The following is a 20,946-nucleotide window of genomic DNA, read 5'->3' as shown; positions in this document are numbered from 1 at the left end:
CCGGAAGCCATCACAGGCAGCAATTAGACGCGTCACTTCACCGCGACCCGGAAGCCTATGCACATGCGCGAGCGCAGCTAGTGCAGGAGGAACACCAGAGGCAGGCACTGAGCATGCGCGAGCGTCACTGACAGGATGCACAACAGGCAGCCACTGAGCATGCGCCAGCGTCACTGACAGACACACGTCAGGCAGACACTGAGCATGCGCGATTGACGCTGACGTAGGATGAACAGCGGAGGCAGCCACTGAGCATGCACCAGCAACGGGACACGGTATGCACAAGTGAGGCGGCCACTGAGCATGCGCGAGCGCAGGCAACACGGAATGACACCATAGGCAGCCACTGAGCATGCGCGAGCGAAAAGGTCCAGTTTCTGAGCATGCGCACTCATGGCTGAAACCAGCATTGCACATTAATGAACACCGGCAACTCTCAAGCTTGACAATTGGAAGAGCGCCCCCCTAGCGGTGCCCCCTGACTTCAGGCTCAACCCCGAGATACAATGGAGATGCGTGTGGGGCTCTCCCAGCAGGATCCAGATGGGGTGAGTAGCTACCCTCTGTGCAGTGCGGTGCAGGTATAACCTTGCATAGACATTACATTTAGAAGTGGAACTGCTTGTCCCAGCCAGAGCCCCCCCCCCCTGCTTGGCACAGCCAGAGCCCCCCCCCCTGCTTGGCACAGCCAGAGCCCCCCCCCCTGCTTGGCACAGCCAGAGCCCCCCCCCTGCTTGGCACAGCCAGAGCCCCCCCCCTGCTTGTCCCAGCCAGAGCCCCCCCCCCTGCTTGGCACAGCACTACTCTTCTTGCTCTGCCCTCACCCCTTTGCACACATATTTACTCTTTGTCTCTCGCCCCTAGGCCTGCTGCAAAGGGTCTGTAGGATGTCACACCCTGGCAGGCAAAGCTTCTTTCTAATGTTCCTTCTCAAGCCTCTCTGATTCCAGTGTCAGTTTAGCATAACCCACCTGCATCTTCCTCTCCTCCTCCTCCTCGTCGGTGTTTACATTATGATGACAGAGTGCATCCCCCACACTTTCTTTGTTTGCCTTTTACTCTCCCCACAGAACCATGTGTTATTTATAAGCAGAACCTACACACATGCCACAATTGTCTTGCTGGAATGCCGTTCCTTAGAGCTGAGCCCGAAATCCCCCTTCACCTTCCAAGTTCAGTAAACTCTCTGCCCCATGACTGGCGCAAATCTGTGCTTGGAGGCTGCATGAATCTCAACGTTGTGCTTTTGTAGTCTTAGTGCAAGTGGCGATATGCAACAAGCTGCATATGAAAGTCTTTTTCTCACCAGGGCAGCCCTAGCTCAAGCAATAACACAGTATAAACCTGTATAATTAAAGTTGAGATTGCAAAAGCAGGTGCTAAAAGAGCTGCATCACCCGCCAGGCAAGAGCTACCTCAGTAGAACCAGGAGCTAGTATTCCGCTCACTGCAAACTAACTTGTGCATGAGAGTTAAACAAGCCCGGCTCCAGCAGGGGGGTGTCAGGCCCCCCCCAAGGCCACTGCCTTTCGCCCTCTAGAAAGGAGGCCTTGTCAGTGGTGTTAACCACCACTGTGACTCCAGGGGAGCTAGGGTGGTTGCAGGCAGGGTGATTGAGCAATTAGCATTCTGAGGGGCTGCACTGCAGGAGGCCCAACCAAAAGATGTTTGCTTGCTTTCGACAATGATTTATGCCCCACAGCCAAGAAAGCAGAAATGGCCAGTGAGATGGGGGGCCATTCACACCTCTGAGTGAGGTAGGACACTTGCTCAAGCAGGAAGCCTGCAGCTATCTGGGAAGATCCTGTGTTGGTTTTTTTAACTGCACTGTTCATCTTACATTTCAAATTGTTCCTTTACAAGGTAGCTATTTTTTCAAATCTATCAAGTTAATTTCTGTAATTTAAAGTTTTTTGTTGTGGAGTAATAGAACTGTTGTTCCCATCATTCTTAATACAATGGTTAACTGTATCAAACCATAAAGGGCAGGTGATGATGGCTGGACACACATTTCTGCAGTAGGTGCATACACGACTGAAGATCCAGACAAATTACATTTACTGGAACACTAACAGTGCAAGCATTTTAGGCCTTGCAGTCGATCAATTTGGGCAGGGCCAGGGCTGTTCAGATTAATGAAAGGGAGGCTGGTTTGCAAACAACGTTATGGACGCCTGACCAAAGCCATGCCAATGATTATGATTGATTCAGAGACTTGCATCCATCAGACTGAGGGCCCTTACAAATTACATTCAAAGTATAGATTCTGCTGCATGAACTACTTGAGTATAAGTGAAACAATACGTTTGGTAGTAAGAGGAAAGTAATTCTGGAGAGGAGAGTGTAGTAAAATCAAAAAGTGACTTGGTGTAATGCTTTGAATTTTGCTATTGTGTGTAAGCCAGAATGATTGCATTGGATCACAGATAGGATGTTAGGAGGGGCACACCTTCTATGGATGCATTTGGTTGTTTACCAATCTATTGCCATGTGAATCCCTATGGTATTCCCACTGGTTTGAGCCCTTCGGGAAGCCACATGCAGAGAGCCAGCAGGTAACCTCCTAAAAGATGCACCTCATGTTATTACTGAACTACTAAATAACTAGGGTGAAGACATTAACCACCTGATCCCTTCCACCCAGCATAAAGCTGTATTTTTCCCAAGTACTACTACCCCTTGTACACCGCTGTTCGTGCCAGATATTACTATTATGGTCCACATTCTCTATACCTGCTGCAGCACAATGAGCATCTCTTACTTGCCCCTCTCCTTCAGGCTTCTCATTACATCCCCCATGACTTACAAGTATACTCTGTAATGCCTGCCCAATACCATTTCGAATCTAGATGCCCCTGTGCTGCATCGACTGACCTGATTTGCATTGCTGCTAGCTGCCTAATTGTGCCTTTCCAAATCTAGATGCCTTTACACTTTGCCTATTGACCTGATTTGCATCAATGTTGCTAGTTGCCTAATTGTGCCACTCGAATCTAGATGCCCCTGTACTGTGCCTATTGTCCCGATTTGCACTGCTGCTAGCTGCCTAATTGTGCCTTTCCAAATCTAGATGCCCCTGTACTGTGCCTATTGACCTGATTTGCTCAGTCCCTTGAGAAATACAAGCTGCGACATGCAGCTAAGAACCTGTGCCAGAACTGACCTTATATTCACAGTCCTCTTAGGACTATTAGCCTGCACTGCTGCCACCTACCGTGCAAGCACCACTAAGACCTTCCACAACAGCCAACCCACTCTCCCTTCAACCATGCTCTACCATCCTGACCCTCCATCGAACCCCTACCTCAATGACCCAGCCCTTTGGCTTAAACACTTTGCTACCAAACCCACTCCAAACATTCCATGTACTCTACAACAAAGGAATAGCAGACTTAGAACTAGACTGCCTAGACCACCTTGTACTGTGCACAATCGTTCTGCCCTCCCACTGCCCAACTCAATCGCAACGCCTAGTCCTCCACTTCCCACCTCACCCGTCTCAGCACTAAAGGGAGCCCTTATCAATGCAAGATCCCTCATGGCTCATGCCCTTGATATCGCAGACCTCATCGCTGTCCAGAACCTTGACTTCCTAGCTATTACCGAAACCTGGTTACATGATGCCTCTGGCCCACTCCTCGCTCTATCCATACCTAAGGGCTATACCATTATTAGAAACGACCGCCACTCCAACTTGTCGAAAGGAGGAGGAGTCGCTTTTATACATAGTGACAAAATCGTTATGAGAGCTGCTCCCCACACACAACTTAGTTCTGCAGAATCTCTCTCAGTGAAACTATCGCTCTCCCCTACCAATACAGCAACACTCCACCTTATATACAGACCTCCAGGCCCACTGGGCTCTTTCATTGATGATGTTGCCTCCACCCTGTCGACTAACACTAAGCCCAACTCTCAGATATTGCTACTAGGCGACCTCAACCTAGGCCTCTCAGATCCCAAGGACCACATGGCCGCTGAAGTAGACACCACCCTCTCCAACCTAGGCTTCCAGCAGCGCATTCGTGACCCCACACACATCAAAGGTAGAACGCTCGACTGGCTAGCCGACCTCAACTGTAACACCAATGTCACTTCTAACGATGCCTGCGCCTGGTCCGACCATCATGTTATTACCTTCCTCCTACCAGCCACCAACCGCCAGCCCACACCTACAATAGCCCCCGCTATACCTACCAGAAACAAAAAAGATATCACCAGGGAGAAATTGCTTCCTCTCATCCTCCCTTGTCTGAACACTCTTGCTGCACAGCACAAAGATAAGGACCCTACTGCCTTAGTAGACACCTATAAAAGCCTAATGACCATTGCCATTGAGAGCATAGCTCCACTAAAGATCCGTAAAGCCAAACAACAGTCCCACCTGAACTCCTGGTTCACCCCACAGCTCAACACTCTGCGCAAAGAAAAGCGCAAGGCCGAAGCCCTCTGGAAAAGTCACCCTAGCGCAACTAATAAAGCCTCCCTTCTGATTACCTCTCTTAATTATAAGGAGGCCATACTACAAGCCAAAAAGGAGACATACAATTCACGAATATCCCAGGCAGAATCTAACACTAGAGAATTATTCAAAATCCTCAAAGAGCTAGAATCTCCCTCACCCGCCCCGGACACGTGCACCAAGGACAGCACCTGGTGCAACAATATACAAAGCGCCCTTCTTAACAAAATATCCACCTTGCAATCCAAAATCAACGCCAAACAAAATACCCTCCACACCCCTATATTTAGCAATACCAGGCCACCTAAAATAACTACCCCTGACTCCCCGGTGCCGTCCAGCTTCACACCGCTCTCCGTTCTGGAGGTTGAAAAAATCATTTGCAACTTAAAACCTTCGAACTGCCAAGGGGACGCCTGTCCAGCCCCGATCATTAAGGATTCGGCTCATGACCTCGCCCCTTTTATCACCACTTTTATTAATGCTTCCTTTCAATCGGGAGTGGTCCCCAATAACCTGAAGGATGCTTGGGTCATTCCTCTCCTAAAAAAACCCACCTTAGACCCAGAGGTTCCAACCAATTACAGGCCCATCACAACGGTCCCATTTCTACTAAAAATCCTAGATAGAGCAGCCTACCTCCAGATACAGAATTACTTGTAATCAAACAACCTACTAGGCACGAGAAAATCCGGCTTCAGACCGAAGCACGGCACGGAGACTGCCCTCCTCGATCTCAAAATCCAAATCGAGGATCTCAAAGACAAAGGGAAACTAGCACTCTTACTACTTTTAGACTTATCGGCTGCCTTCGATCTGGTTAATCACCAAATCCTCTGTCACCACCTAAAAACTGCAGCTCACTTCTCCGACATGGCCACAAACTGGATTCAATCCTTCTTGGATAACAGACAGATGAGGGTATTCTCGCCCACCTCCACAGCTGACCCCGCACTAGTCCCTTGCGGAGTCCCCCAAGGTTCGTGTGTATCCCCTACCCTCTATAATGTATTTACTAAACCCTTATTTGATGTGCTTGACTATCTGGGTGTCACCTACACAAACTATGCTGATGACACCCAGATACTCATCCCCATCACGGGTGATTACACAGTAGATTCAAAAGCCCTAACTGACGTTTACCATGTCATTCAAACATGGATGGCCCAACATGAGCTCTGTCTCATTGATGACAAGACAGAGCTCCTCATCCTAGGCACTTAGCAAAGACTAAACAAGCTGAACCCTATGTTCAGCTCCTTTAACATCGATGGAAATCTAATAAAAGTCTCCAAAGATACCAAAACGTTGGGAATCTACCTCGATTCCACCCTCTCCCTTCACAGACAAACAAATGCAGTTGCGGCGGCCGCCGCCTATACCTGCAAGCTGATCACAGCATGTCGTCCTTTTCTTTCCACGCACAACTGTACTACCCTTGCTAGGACCCTGGTCATGTCCAAACTGGACTACTGCAATGCACTGTACCAGGGCACTAATTAGGGTAACCTAGACAAGCTCCAGATCATACAAAATAACGCCATCCGGGCAGCCCTCAACATTCCCATATCTGCACACATCTCGGATACCAGGAAGAACCTTCATTGGTTGTCAGTCACCCAAAGGATCTCAGTAAAATCGCTTGCCCTAACCTACAAATGCATGAATAACCTGGCCCCCACTTATCTCTCCACACGTTTCATGCTTTACACCCCAGCTCGCTCACTTAGATCTACCCCGAACCAGAGCCTACTGATACCTAGATACAAGCTCCAAACAGCTGGTGGATCTAGCTTCCCAGTCCTGGCAGCCAAATTGTGGAACGCTGTCCCCTTGACTATCAGAAACCTCCCCTCCTTCAACCTATTCAAACACAGAGCCAAATGTTGTCTAGTCACTACCAATGCCCAAGCTACATTCTAAAACGTGATGCAATAACCTATGTACGGATGTACTATCGACAAACCATGTATCGCTGCACTACTTACCTATGCCTACTTCTATGTTATATTTATTGACTGTCATATAATCACTGTATGCAATTTATGTAACCATTGCTTTCAAGATATGCGCCCGGTTGCCTCCGGGCCTGGTTTGCGCTATACAAATAAATAAATACAAATACCAACTACCTGTCCCCTCCCTGCTGAAACTTACCCTCCAGGTTCTCTTTGTGCTAGCTCTTTCACAAAATAACATCAACCTGTGTGCTGTATTGCGCCAGTTTGTGGTATATCTAGGCATTCTTTTGAGTGTTTAATGATTTAATTGCCTCTCTAAATTTGCTCCTGTTGTGATATAAAATATCTTAACATTGTGTGTTTGCAGCCAGTAAATTTAAAAGCAATATGGGTGTCGTCACATCTGGTCCTAGCACTGTAATCATTTGCAAAGCCACTTGTTTTGACTTGCGTATATGTATTACACAGACATTTGCCAGACAATGGCATCATATGCCCAGGTACCCACACCATCTTCCAGATGTCCCCTCCTTATTGTCAGTTGGTATCCATATAGCAGTGCCTGGCAAATGTCTATCCCATGTGTACTGAAAAGCCAAAGTTGTTGGCTTGGCCAATGCATGTTGGTTTGTTAGTCCCTTAAGTGAATGTGTCGCTGCCCAGATGTGGGTGCCTTGTTTGCTATGCCTAGGGAATCAAAATGCACCTCACTGAGTTGGTCCAACAAGAACCTACATGAATATATCAGATCAATCAGAGGTGGGTTTAAAAGTCGGACAAGTGGCAAATGCACACAGGGCAGCCTTGCTCGACCTTTCTCCTCTCAGTCAGCCAGGGCTGCACAGTCCCTCCCAGTGAAGCCTTATCTGTTTAACATGTGTTGGAAGCAGGAAGTGATTAGTGATGGTAAAAGCTAACTGGCATTTTTTTCCTTAGATTTATATGATCTTTTAATACACTATTTAAATGTGATTGGTGGGTGATTAGACATTATGGGGGTACAGAACAAGCTGTGTGAAACAATGATTTAGGCATTTAATTTCACTTTGGGTCTGTATGAGATTTTTTGCAAGTTCTCATTAATTAGCATTCTGGAGCTTGCAGGCTTCCATTCAGGATGTATCAAATAAAGCTACAATCAAATAATTTTACCACCGCTTTCCCACTCTGCAGGACTTGGAGAATGACCACCAATGATCATAGCTTTATTGGTAAAAGAAAGCGAATTCCACATTGTTATTTGTGGGAGAGATTTATGGCCTCATTACACGGTAGGCGGTAAGGGTTTACCTGTACCGGTAAATCCTTACCGCCTTACTACGAGGTCCCTTTGCGGGTTGGGGAATTTAACGCCTGCTTTTTGCAGGCGTTAAAAAACAACCCGCAAAGGGACCAGTGGAGCTAATTACGGTACCGCAATTTGCAGTACCGTAATTAGCGCCTTCCCCATTCCCATAGAGCCCTATGGGGCAAAAATAGGAATGGAGAAGGGCAATGGTGGAAGGGGGAATTACCGCCCCGCCAACCTTGGAATGGGGCGGTAATTCCCCTTTCCACCAAGGCGGTGCCGGTATTTTACCGGCATGAACCATGGCGCTAATAGCACCTTGGTTCTCCGCCATCCGTGTAATGAGGCCCTTACACTTTCCAGGCACGTAGTATAAAAGTGAAGAGAAAAGGGGATTTCTACTTATGTTTTTACTATTTACTTCTCCAATACTTGATGGAAACAATTCAAAATTGCAAAGAAGCGCAAACAGTAGTGGTCCTCTCCATGCAATTTAGCATTCAAAACAAAATTACCCCAATACTCTTTCATCAACTGTTTATACAGTGATGAACACATTGGGCCTCATTACACGGTAGGCGGTGAGCCATGGCGCTATTAGCCATGGCTCACCGCCATGGCTCATGCCGGTAAAATACCGGCACCGCCTTGGCGGAAAGGGGATTTACCGCCCCATTCCAAGGTTGGCGGGGCGGTAATTCCCCCTTCCGCCATTGCCCTTCCCCATTCCCATTTCTGCCCCATAGGGCTCTATGGGAATGGGGAAGGCGCTAATTACGACACCGCAATTTTGCGGTGCAGTAATTAGTTCCGAGGTCCCTTAGCGGGTTGGTTTTTAACGCCTGCAAAAAGCAGGCGTTAAAGCACCAACCCGCTAAGGGACCTCGTAGTAAGGCGGTAATGGTTAACGGTCACCGTTACCATTAACGGTGGCCGTTAACCATTACCGCCATCCGTGTAATGAGGCCCATTGTCGGGTTGTTTTATAATATGACATTGTGCATTTTAAAGTAATCTGTATAAAATTGACTTTTAAAAATTGTTTATGGTTTATTACAAACCTTTACAAAAGAAGTTGGCAAAGTAAGAAGAAAAAAAGGAACGAGAAACATTGAATACAGAAACTTTGAATAATAATAAACATTTATTTTTATTTGAGTGTAAGGTGCTTATACAACAAAATGGTGTTTCAAGGCACCACAAGGCAGAAGTGGGGAGGGAACAAGGGGTACATAAACAGTAAATAAACAATCGCGGTTCTAGGCGGCCTCGTGACATTCAGACGCGCAAGTGTAGTGATGAGAGGTGCAGGACAGAGGGAAGGGTGGGGGGAGGAGGTAGAAGGTATAAGCTAGTGCTAATGGGAGGCTGAGAAGGGACGTGCCAGGTGGTGCCATGCGAGGAGCCCACTGGTTAAGTGTTACGGCGGTGGTGTCCCAAGGGGGAGGATGCTGGTGCCTGGTAGCCTTTTAGACACATGAAAGACCAGGCCACCAGTCTCAGTGGCACTGGGGAAATTAGCTGGGGAGGGAGGGAGGGAGGGATGGAAAGAGGTAGCAACAAGAAGAGTTTTGAGAAGTTTCCAGAACTTGTGGAGGTCCGGCTCAAGTCTAAGAGGGTTAGGGAGGCTGTTCCAAAGGGAGGCACCAGCGAAGATAAGAGACCTACCCCCACCTCCCCCACTCTCTCTTGGAGAAGCCTTTGATCAGCAGAGAGTTGGAGCTAGAAGAGCTAAGGGCTCTAGCAGTGAGGTATTTAGGGAGACACAGTTGGAGATTGCGTGGTCACCGGCCCCAGAAAGACTTGTTGATAATGCAGAGGGTCTTGAATTTGATCATCGTGGCCACCGGGAACCAATGGGCTGATTTTAGGGCTGGAGAGATGCAGTCCCTGGGCTTGAGACCAAGGATACGTCTTACACCCCTATTCTGGAGTAGTTGAGGGGGCAAAAGGAGGAATGGGGCAGATTGAGTAAGAGGCTTTTGCAGTAGTCCAGTCTCGAGAGAACCCGAGCTCTGGAGATATTGAGCTTCTGGGGGAAGGTGAGGAAAGGGAGAATGCCACTAAGGAGGCGAATCTGAAAGTGCGTCTTCTTGGCAAGGTCCAAGATTTTAGGGGTGAAGGAGAGAGAGAGGAGTCAAAGATGACCCCAGATTTTTGGCCTCACTAGATGGTGAGGGTAGAGGGCCCAAGGAGATATGATATGGCATTTATAATGCGCCTATACATAAGTGTTTCAAGGTGTCATGAGGCAAGAGAGGGGGAACAGAGGGAAGACCGAGACAACAATCTTACTAGGCCAGGTGTCTTTGAGATAGTGCAGGGTAGGGGGCAGTGCATGGGATCGCAATAAAGAATAAATAACAGCAATAAATAAAAGTGCGGCCAGCTAGTGGCAAGTACCAGGGTTAGTGCAGACATAAGTGCTGGTAGAGGGACTTAAGGGATACAGAAAACAGTCCCCAAGTGCGGGGGTTGCCAGGGAGGCAGTGCAGGTGAGCGACTGGCAGGGCAGGGGACCTAAGCCCAAGATCAGAGGGTGGCCAGGTAAACCAGTGTAGATTCTGTTTCAGCCAGGAGTTCAACAGGGGAGAGGAGGAGAGAAAGCAGAAGCAAAGAGGAAGGTTTTGAGGTGCTTCCGGAACCAGAGGTGGTTCTCCTCAAGTTTCAGGGAAGCTGTTCCAGAGGAAGGGCCCAGTCGAAGAAAGAGATCTACCACCAACCCGTTGCTTGGAGAAGCGACTGACCCTGAGGGAGTTGGAGGCGGATGAGCGAAGAGCTTGAGAAGGAAGATATTTAGGAAGAGAGAGTTGAAGGTATTGAGGCCCCAGGCCCCAGAAGGCCTTGTGGACAATGCAGAGGGTTTTGAACTTGATCCTCGCAGTCACTGGGAGCCTGTGCAGAGATTTCAGTCCTGGAGAGATACAATCCCTGGGCTTGAGGCCAAGGACAAGTCTCACAGTCCTGTTCTGGATGATTTGCAGAGGGCGGAGAGTAGAAGCAGGTAGATTTAGAAAGAGGCTGTTGCAATAGTCCAGCCTAGAAAGAACCAGAGCTCTGGAGACAGTGAGCTTCTGGGGGAAGGAGAGGAAAGGAAGAATACCTCTGAGGAGGTGCAATTGGTGTGACTTCTTAGAGACATCAGAGATGTGAGGAGAGAAGGAGAGTGTGGAGTCGAAGATGACACCAACGTTTTTAGCCTCGCAGATGGGAGCAGGAAGAGGGCCAAGAGAGGCCGACCGGAGAGTGACAGGAAAGGAGGGAGCGGGTGTGCCGATGAGGAAAATCTCAGTCTTATTGGCATTAAGGCAGAGATCATTGGTGGCACACACTCTTGGATAGCAAACACAGTCAGGGATGAGAGAAGAGGTTGCTGAAGGTAGTCTGAAAATGAGCTGAGTGTCACTCGCATAGCACTGAAAGTTGGGGCAGAGAGCGGCAATGCAGTGGGCCAGAAGTGCCAGGCATTGGTTGAACAGCCATGGAGAGAGGTTAGACCCCCGGGGAACACCACAGGTAGAGATAGAGAAGAGGAAGGACACAAGTTGGACCTGGGAGGGTCGATCAGAGAGAAAAGAAATCAGCCAAGCCAAGGCCTGTCCGGTGATACCCAGTTTATCACGGAGCCAGTGGAGCAGGATGGCATGGTTGGCTGTGTCAAAGGCAGAAGTGAGATCAAGTAAGATGAGGACTCAGGGTGTGTTGGAATGAAGGTTGGAGAGCAGGTCTTCACGGATGTTCGGGAGAGCAGTTTCCGTGCTACTGGCAGCTCTAAAGCTAGACTGATGGTCATGAAGATAACTAACCGATTCAGTGGAGACTCCAGTGGCGAACGAGTGGTTGCAGAAGGCGGCCAGAGCAGGAGTCAGGGAGTCAATGTGGTCCTTGATGGTTTTGGAGGAACAGGGATTGACCAGTTTTGGCGAGACGTTCAAAGATCGGACTTGTCTGAGGAGAACAGGGGAAAGGCAGAGAAGGGGCGAGGAGAGGTGGCAGAAGAAGAGCAGGGAGTAGAGTGGGGTGGGGAGGAAGATAGAGAGGACAGTATGTCCTGAGTTGTACAGATGAATTGAGAAGCCAGGGCCGTGCAGAGGGCCTGGGAAGGGACAGGAGAGGTAGAGACTGCAGCAGGATTGGCCAGTTCCTTGCAGATTTTAAAGAGTTCAGCCGAGTTGTTAGAAACTGCAGAGACCCGGGCTTGGATGTGAGCTCTCTTCTTGGTGCAGGCAGAGAGCCGGAATTGCCTTTTGAGCAGGCGGCAGGCCAGTTTGTCAGAGGATGTACAGGAAGCACGCCACTTCCTCTCAGCCACCCTGCACTTCCGTTTGACTGTGCAGAGGTCTGAGTCGTATCAGGAGTTGCACTTGGCTTTGGACTTCAAGCGGATCCTCATGACCGGGGCAAACAGCAGGCAACTTCAGTAATAACCTGTGTCTAATACATTATGGCAAACTGTGTGGCTTATATCACAGGCATAATATGTAACTGGATTTCAACTTGCATTGCATGGAACTCGTGGTGCAATTAAATAATGTAAGTGATTTGGTTTAAATAACAAAACCTTACACTAATTTCACACTGTAAAGATCATCAACCTATATATCGTGTGTCTTATGCTGTGTTTTCAGTGTGATCACTGTGCACTGGACACACAGGGTAGCATCCAGGATTTGGCACCCTGTCAGCTGTGGTTGCAGAAGAGTAGGAGCAGGATTTGGTCTACCAGAGCAGTACAGAAGTAACGAGGAGCATGCCTGCCTGAACCAAGGGATTTTGGATCATAACATACAGATGAATTAAAATGGAATAAGAAACTTTGTTTGGAATTAAGATCTAAAAATCATACCATTACAAGCTCAAGGCCGTTACCAACACCTCTTCTGCTCCGCCACAACTCCGCCGTTCACCTGGGAGGACTTTTTCAACTTTCATATTTTGAACTCCAAGTACCAGAATGCATTACTGTGGTTTTGCCCACAGACCTCATTCATTTGCATAATGCAATTTATCCTAGCCCAAAAAACTAGGGGCTTTGTTTCGTGACAGAAAAACAGCAAGCAGGCAAGAGGGCAGAAATGGAATGCAAGACCAACCACGATGGATCACCAGACAGAAAGAAGGCACAGGGCCTCATTCTAACCCTGGCGCTCCCGTAATGACGGGACCGGCACCCTTCATTACGGGAGCACCGATTACGAGGTTCCCTTTGCGGGACCCGCTAATGACGTCTGGTAAAACCAGGTGTGCTTAGCGGGTCCCGCGAGGGGAAGAGGGAGCTAATAACGGACCGTTATTGATGGTGCCGTTATTAGCTCCCTCACCATTCCCATTGAGCCCCTGAGGGCTCAAATGGGAATGGGTTCCTGCAAGGAGGAATTACCGGGTCCTCCAATGTCAGAATGACCCAGTAATTCCTCATTGCAGGAGCCCGGTATGGAGGCAGCCATGGCGCTAATAGCACCATGGCTGCCTCCATACTCGTAATGAGGCCCACAGAGTTTGATGTTTAAACCTAGTCTGATAATATTGACTGTGCTATCATCGCTGTTTCTTGAAAATTGAGGCCATGCCCCCCCATTTACCAAACCGCTGGAAATGCAGCAGGATGCGTGCACCAGCGGAGTGCACCAACGAGTGCTGTTCAGCAATGGGACACTATTGCTTCCTGTAGAACGGTGTGAATGCTTCATTGATCTGAAAGAGGTACAATGTGGAACTACATAAAGGAGCTTGGATGATCATCATAGAGCAGGGCAAAGAAGTTGTATTGCTATTTTCATTGCCTCGACAGATAATATTGATTGTGCTATCATCACTGTTGCGTTGAAAATCAAGGCCAAAACCCACATTTGCCAAACAGATAGAAATACAGCTGGACCAACGAGTGCTGTTCGACATGTGGCGGGGCGTGGGCTTACCTTTGACTGGCTTGCTTGCCCTGCGATTGCTTTAGGAAAGACAGCTGCGAGTTACCATCTGAACACCATTTTAGAGCTATATTGCTTAATTGAAGGTTGTGATATCGGAGAGTGCTGCCCCCTGCGTATAAACAGTGTTTTCCGACTCCTCGATCGTGGAGAACGGATATGAACCGGAACACCTCATAATATTGAAGGCCCTATTCACCATGTGTATCACAGTGTTCCGAGAAGGAAAGATAATAGAAGGTCTCATTATGTTAATCCATGTGGGCCTTGGGTAGTACAAATGGTGAGAGTAAAGTGCCTGATGATATTAGTGGGCCTAATTATAATAAACAAGAGGGAGTCGATCAACCTATCGCGATTCAAGAGGATGGATGGATGGATGGATTGATGTGGATGACTCGATACTAATAACACACGATTTAGATGAATCTACCCTTGATCCCCAGAAGGAGAATTATGTGGGGGGTGGAGGGAAACTGTGTGTTTCAGAAGGAAGAGTAGCCCCCTCCAGATGCTGGGGGGGAAACACGCATCTAAAAATAGCAAATAAATATAAAACTGGTTCCAGAAAGTCGATGTCAGTTGTCACTACTATGCCAGACAAAATTAGATGCATTGAAACAACAGCATTTAAATTGGTAAAAAACGATGAGACCATTTGCAAAATAACCCTAAACGCAAACCCAGAGGTAGTACAACTAAGAAGCAAGGTGCCATTGAAACTTGGCTAACCAAAAAGTTACAGCCGGTAGAAATTAAGAATACAGTCTCCTTTGTACAACAAAAAAAGAAGTGGAAGAGGCTGGATATGATATGATATGGCATTTGTAACGCGCCTATACACAAGTGTTTCAAGGCACGACGAGGCAAGGGAGGGGGAACAGAGGGAAATCGGACAACGATCCTACTAGGCCAGGTGTCCTTCGGATCACGCAAGTGCATGGGAGGGGGGAAAGTGCAGCGGGGGGGTGTACAGTGCGATACGTGGGATAATAGAATAAATAACAGTAGGTAAAGTACGGCCAACAGATGGCAAGTGCAGACATTGGGTGTCAAGTGCTGGTAGGGGGACTGTAGGGGTACAGAAACAATCCCCAAGTCCGACAGTTGCCAGGAAGGCAGTGCAGGTAAGCACCTGGCAGGGGGAGGGGGTCGGAGGGGACCTGGGCCTGAGATCAGAGGGTGGCAGGTAACCAGTGCAGTATCAGCCAGGAAGTCAACAGGGGGGAGGAGGAGAGAAAGCAGAATCACAGAGAGAGGTTTTGAGGTGCTTTTCGGACCGCAGATGATTCTCCTAAAGTTTCAGGGAGGCAGGGATGCTGTTCAGAGGGATGCCCCAGCCAAATAAAGAGATCTACCACCAACGTGTTGCTTGGAGAAGCAAATGATCCTGAGGGAGTTGGAGGCAGTTGAGCGAAGAGCTCGAGAAGAAAGATATTTTGGAACAGATAGTTGAAGCTATAGAGGCCCCAGGCCTCAGATACAATGAGATATGGGACAATGGGGGTTGGGATGACCCCATACGCACAAGAATGGACGACCAGGGTAAAATGACCCATGATAATAAAGTGTTACAAACTTGATGGTCGTGCAGAGTATCGGCAACCCCTCTGTCCCCAAGTATCACCCTGACAATACCAGAAACACTGTCAGTGTGATCTTTGAAGCCACAAGTGGAAGTCCGCAAGCCTGGACGTGGGACACAACCGGAAGAACCCCTTGAGTGCTGTAAGGCAAGGTGCAATGTGGTTAGAATACAGGACAATGCGATGTATACTAAATGCCAAATACGGTAACACAATGTACCTGTGGTGATATGAAGGTGGTTCTGGAAAAGGTTGACAGAGGCGTAGACCTTCAGACAGCTATAAGGCCAGGCAGAGGGCAAGGTGAACACCTAGTGCAGGATGGAAATCCCAAAGTGGTATGTGATCCGTAGAGAAAACCAAGCAGTCCGAGGTCAAAAACAGGCGATCCTGGTCGAGGCAGATGAAGGGTTAAGCACAGAGCAATCCGTTGAGCGAAGCGTAGTAGTCAATAGGTAAACCAAAGTTCAGTCAATAACAGATAAGGGCCAAGAGTGACAATCCGTGAAGCAAACCGTGGTCAGGCAATGGGTAAAGATCCTTAGAACGAGGTAGTGGGCGACACTTGAGCCAGACGAAAACAGCTGTGAAGCAACGTTTACAGTTTCCGGTCTCCTTTTATCCCACGGGAGAAAACACGTGACCATCATCACGTGAGGTGTGGAAACAAACGCTGCTGCGTTGCTAAGGGACCATGAGTCACGTGATCCGTGACGTGCCGTGATGTGCAGGTTTCCATGAACGTCGCGTCTCTCGGTGATGAAGAAGTCTCCACTTCGTTTGCCAGCGATGTGAAGGGCGATAAACGCCAGTCCTGCCAATCATACCTTGCCGTGCCCTGCTGTACAGAAAGCGAGGAGGCAAAGCGGTGTTTGTTTTAAGGTGTGTGTGTCGGGTGGCAAGAGGGGTGGAGGTCACAGACGGGGTAGGGCGTGCCCTTGTTTTCATGGGTGCAGTAGGTAACGTGGGGGGCGGCGTGACATAAAGACAGAAGAGCAAAGTCTTTGAAGGACTTAGTTACGCATGCTGAAGTGAATTCTTCCTCTATTAAGGTAGTAGATAAGTATGCTACTACGCGTATCCCGTTTCACAATAGAAAACATGTTATAACTAATACATCTACTTTCTGACTTAAAGGTTGTATCAACTAAAGATATTGCTCTGGTGGAGATCCCGAGTTCGGCACAAGAAGCACATTGGGCAATCGTACACCTGGTTTCACCTATTCTTGTGGAACTCATTCCGTCATATGGGAAGGAGTTCCTAGATATGTGGTATGAGTTTCTGAAAGTCTTGTCACAGACAAAAGCTAAAAAAGAATAAGAATGTTAATATAAGTATGAACAGGGATGAGACATTGGATATAGATAACTTGGTTAAGTGTATAGTGGAAGAACTTCAGAAACACCCCAAAAGTCACTCAGAGATCCTGACCCCGCCTACCTGCGAATAGCTCTGAGGAAGTGGATTGACAGAAAACCTGTAACAAAGATAAAATAGACATTCTTTCATGGAATACGTGTGGCTAACCTTTATTCTTGTCTAACCCAGCAGGCCTTGAACACTTACTTGGTGTAGATATTTTTGCTCTGCAGGGTAATTGTCAGATGAAATAAATTACATTGGATGGTTATTGTATAATTCAAGAAAAAGCATGAAGAACCCGGAGAGCTAGACCTTACGATGGATTGGCCTTCGATGCCAAAAACCATTTAAGGTTAATGTCCTACTAGCCTCCTGAATATTCCCCCTATATCTTGTCTGGGTTATTGGATGTGAAGGAAGTTGGTAATGAGCAGAGCCCACTAATAATCCATGTGTATAATCACCTAATAATATAGCCACGCCAGAAATCATAAAAGCGGCTGAAAATATAATGGAGCAATGGGCGGAGGTCAAGCCAGAGGCACCCTTTTTTTAAATAATGGGTGACCTACATTTTCAACAATTTAAAAAATACCTATTGTTTGGCCAACTTTACCTGGACCATGAATGAATTGGGTGCTAAGATCATCCACTAAGCTGATGAGAACAAAATGAAATCTGAATCCTGGCCGGCCTTTATTGACAGTAATGGCTTATTTCAATTATACACCAATGATGGTAGCCTCTGCTCTAACCCGCACACCTGTACAGAGGTAGAAGAACCACTTGGATTGATTATATTATGTTTAGGGGAACTGATGTTAATACCTACCACACTGAGTGATCATGTGAGCAAAAAAGCTGGCCTTGCCTTCGCCTGTGATACCAGAGAACTAATGAAGGGGCACACCAGAGTGAATAGTGCCGGCGATAGAATTAACTGGACGCTAAATAAAATAAATGGGTATGTTCACTATTTTCACAATCTAATCAGGATAAAATTTCCAGATAACCGAATAACAGCAGTTGAATTTGATGTTATCTCTAAAATGGCGAAACAACACATACAGAAAGCTGAAAGAGTGTGGGGAAACATCTTCCCCTATAGGCACCAAATGTGATGCAATGCAAAATTAGCTAGTGAAAAACGGCGGCATTATAAAGAGCTAAAAACCATGAAAAGAGATAATTGTGATAATTTTACAACGCTTTAAAAAACAAGACATACCTTAAAACGAAATATAGAAACTTTTTGTTAAAGGACATAAAGCATCTATTTACAAAAAAGTGGTTTCTGGTGCTTGATTCATTAAGAAATTCTGCAATGTGTATCAAAAACATGTGTTTACTAGTGTCAGGAGTGGAAAAGAGATTACATGCGTTTACTAGTGTCAGTAGTTGAAAAGAGATTACATGCGTTTACTAGTGTCAGTAGTGGAAAAGAGATTACATGCCATTACTAGTGTCAGGAGTGGAAAAGAGATTACATGCGTTTACTAGTGTCAGTAGTTGAAAAGAGATTACATGCGGTTACTAGTGTCAGTAGTGGAAAAGAGATTACATGCCATTACTAGTGTCAGTAGTGGAAAAGAGATTACATGCCATTACTAGTGTCAGGAGTGGAAAAGAGATTACATGCCATTACTAGTGTCAGGAGTGGAAAAGAGATTACATGCCATTACTAGTGTCAGGAGTGGAAAAGAGATTACATGCCATTACTAGTGTCAGGAGTGGAAAAGAGATTACATGCCATTACTAGTGTCAGGAGTGGAAAAGAGATTACATGCGGTTACTAGTGTCAGGAGTGGAAAAGAGATTACATGTGTTTACTAGTGTCAGTAGTGTAAAGGAAAGACGTGCATTTACTACTGTCAGTAGTGGAAGAGGAAAGGCATGCATTTACTAGTGTCAGTAGTGGGAAAGGAAAGACACGCGTTTACTACTGTCAGTAGTGGAAAAGAGATTACATGCGTTTACTAGTGTCAGTAGTTGAAAAGAGATTACATGCGGTTACTAGTGTCAGTAGTGGAAAAGAGATTACATGCCATTACTAGTGTCAGTAGTGGAAAAGAGATTACATGCGTTTACTAGTGTCAGTAGTGTAAAGGAAAGATGCGTTTACTACTGTCAGTAGTGGAAGAGGAAAGGCATGCATTTACTAGTGTCAGTAGTGGGAAAGGAAAGACACGCGTTTACTACTGTCAGTAGTGGAAAAGAGAATAACTGTATTTCTGAACATTCTTGGAAAAAGTGTATAATGCAACTGTATTCTAATGTGGGGATTGTCCCTGTGCGGAGGGACTACAACAAGGTCAATAAAAATAAATGGTAGCATGGAACAATGAGGAATTAAAGGGAATAATCAAGAAATTAAAATCAAGAGCCCCGGGCCCTGATGGGGGTACTGTGCATACTATATAAGCAAGACCCTGTTGGATGGGCTGGAATGCTGGGTAACAGTTATACCACCATAATAGACACAGGTACTATACCCACCAACTGGAAAGCGTCCATACTGATACCTATATTTTATAAAGGACGCCAGGGACAATCCCTAGAATTATAGACTACTGGTAATGACTGATGTGTGCTCTTAGATATTATCCAATGTACTGCTGGTAGAGATAAATGCATAGATAAAGAGAAATAACTTGTCAACAGTCAGGGTTCAGAAACGGCATGGGCGTTACCACACATTTATGGGCTTTGTCCTATTTAATGCGAGGTGCACGGAGAAAGAAAGGGGGAGCATTATAGATGTGCTCCATCGATTGTAGGGGTGTGTACAGTAGCACAACTGTACAGATTAGGCTGAATCAGGAGGGCATCCTAAGTGATTCAATAGCTACCAACTTTGGCCTAAAAAAAGTGGTGCCCCTTGGCCCCTTCCCTGTATAATTTGTACGTCTCAGTATGGCCACTGCTTCAGACTATAACCAACACTTTCCCCCAAGGATAAATAAACTAAAAATTGGTTGGCTTTGATATGCTGACGATGCTCTATTGTTGGACAAAACTCCTACAGGGCTGCAGAGAAAGAAGCATGGACATAATTTGTGAATATGTTATAAGGAATATCTTGGTGGTTAATTACCAGAAAACTAAAATAATGGCAATTCAAGCCTGCAAGGTAAAAGGCCCTAAATGGATATGGAAAATGGGGAAGGAAGCAATTGAGGTTGTTCAATCTTATGTCTATCTTGGTGCATATTTCTCGAATTCCATGAGTGCCACAACTTGAAACATTTACCACAAACAATCTACAAAGAAAATAACTACGGCTATATCGAGATGTATTCTATATAAAGGAGGGTTCTCTATGGAAGGCTTTTTGAAGCTATGTAAGACATGCCTAATACGGAGCCTATCTTTCGACTTGGATATATTGACTGACAGGGAAACATCCTGGATTAAGAAATTGGAGGGGGCATTTTGGAGAAGGACAATGGGTCTCCCAAAAGATGCTCCTACAGAAGGGATCAATCGAGAATTAGGGCTTATATCATTGAGCACTCAAAAAAGGTTGCCAGTGGTATCATATATAGATTTGAAAGATGTACAATGGAGTGATTCAGGAAATATGTCTTCCAATTTTGAAGCCATACTGAAAGGCAGCCCCTTGAAGCTCTGCATTGAATGAGTGGTACAACAAGGTAAGATCTTTCTTTTTAGAGAGCGATTTTTATTTTAGGGATAATCGATCCATTACAGAAAATGAAAAAAATATTGCAAAAATATGGGATAGACAAATATGCACCACTGTATTGGGGAAATCTAGGAAGTATCAGCTGTATGTTAGACAGGGTTTCCAGGTCGATATGCCATTTCAGTATTTAACACATTATTTCGATTATACGGTTAGGCGATTTATACTGCTACTTAGATTGAGCTTGCTCGCTACATTGTCAAGTGTTGAGGCCTGGAAAATAATCGTGTATGAAATGCGGCTGTGTCGACTATGTGGCATCGAAATTGAGATGTTGCGACATTCAATTACAGGATATCTACGTTACAAGTTATTGGAACTTAATATACCCGATTTCATAACATTCAATCTGATCAAACCTAGAGTTTTCTGTTTTCGGGGGAATGCACATTTGTTTGATTTGTATAAATTACATAATTGAATTCAATTATCCACCTCAAAGATTCACATTCGAAAAATAAAGGTTTTCACCTTCCCTGTCGCACCATTGCACATCGAGTATGCTCTTGCCTGTAACACAGCATCTATATAATATCCTTTGAAGCAATTTTCTATAGTTTACTTCTAATATGTTGCAATATCACACATGTCTATAGTAAAGTGAAATGTATCGCAATGCTAATCTTCTGAATCTATGTACAAAACGGCAGT

The 20,946-nt window shown here is 46.3% G+C and overlaps 1 protein-coding gene across 3 annotated transcripts in view; it reads left to right on the top strand.

Annotated features, from left to right (window-relative positions):
* The first annotated feature begins 211 nt into the window (after positions 1-211).
* The window catches only part of LOC138563937 (zinc finger protein 211-like), a 145,544-nt gene continuing 124,809 nt past the window's right edge, over positions 212-20,946 (top strand). Inside the window, exon 1 of one of the 3 annotated variants that reach the window (XM_069642876.1) lies at positions 212-548. In XM_069642876.1, coding sequence (XP_069498977.1) covers positions 507-548 — 42 coding nt within the window. In that variant the 5' untranslated portion in view covers positions 212-506. The remainder of the gene's footprint in view (positions 549-20,946) is intronic. The other 2 variants (XM_069642874.1, XM_069642875.1) reach the window with 2 other exon arrangements.

This window comes from Ambystoma mexicanum, chromosome 1p (assembly GCF_040938575.1).
Source record: "Ambystoma mexicanum isolate Mex_15411 chromosome 1p, UKY_AmexF1_1, whole genome shotgun sequence".
Lineage (NCBI taxonomy): Eukaryota > Metazoa > Chordata > Amphibia > Caudata > Ambystomatidae > Ambystoma > Ambystoma mexicanum.
This window is presented reverse-complemented; position numbering and strand designations above follow the sequence as displayed.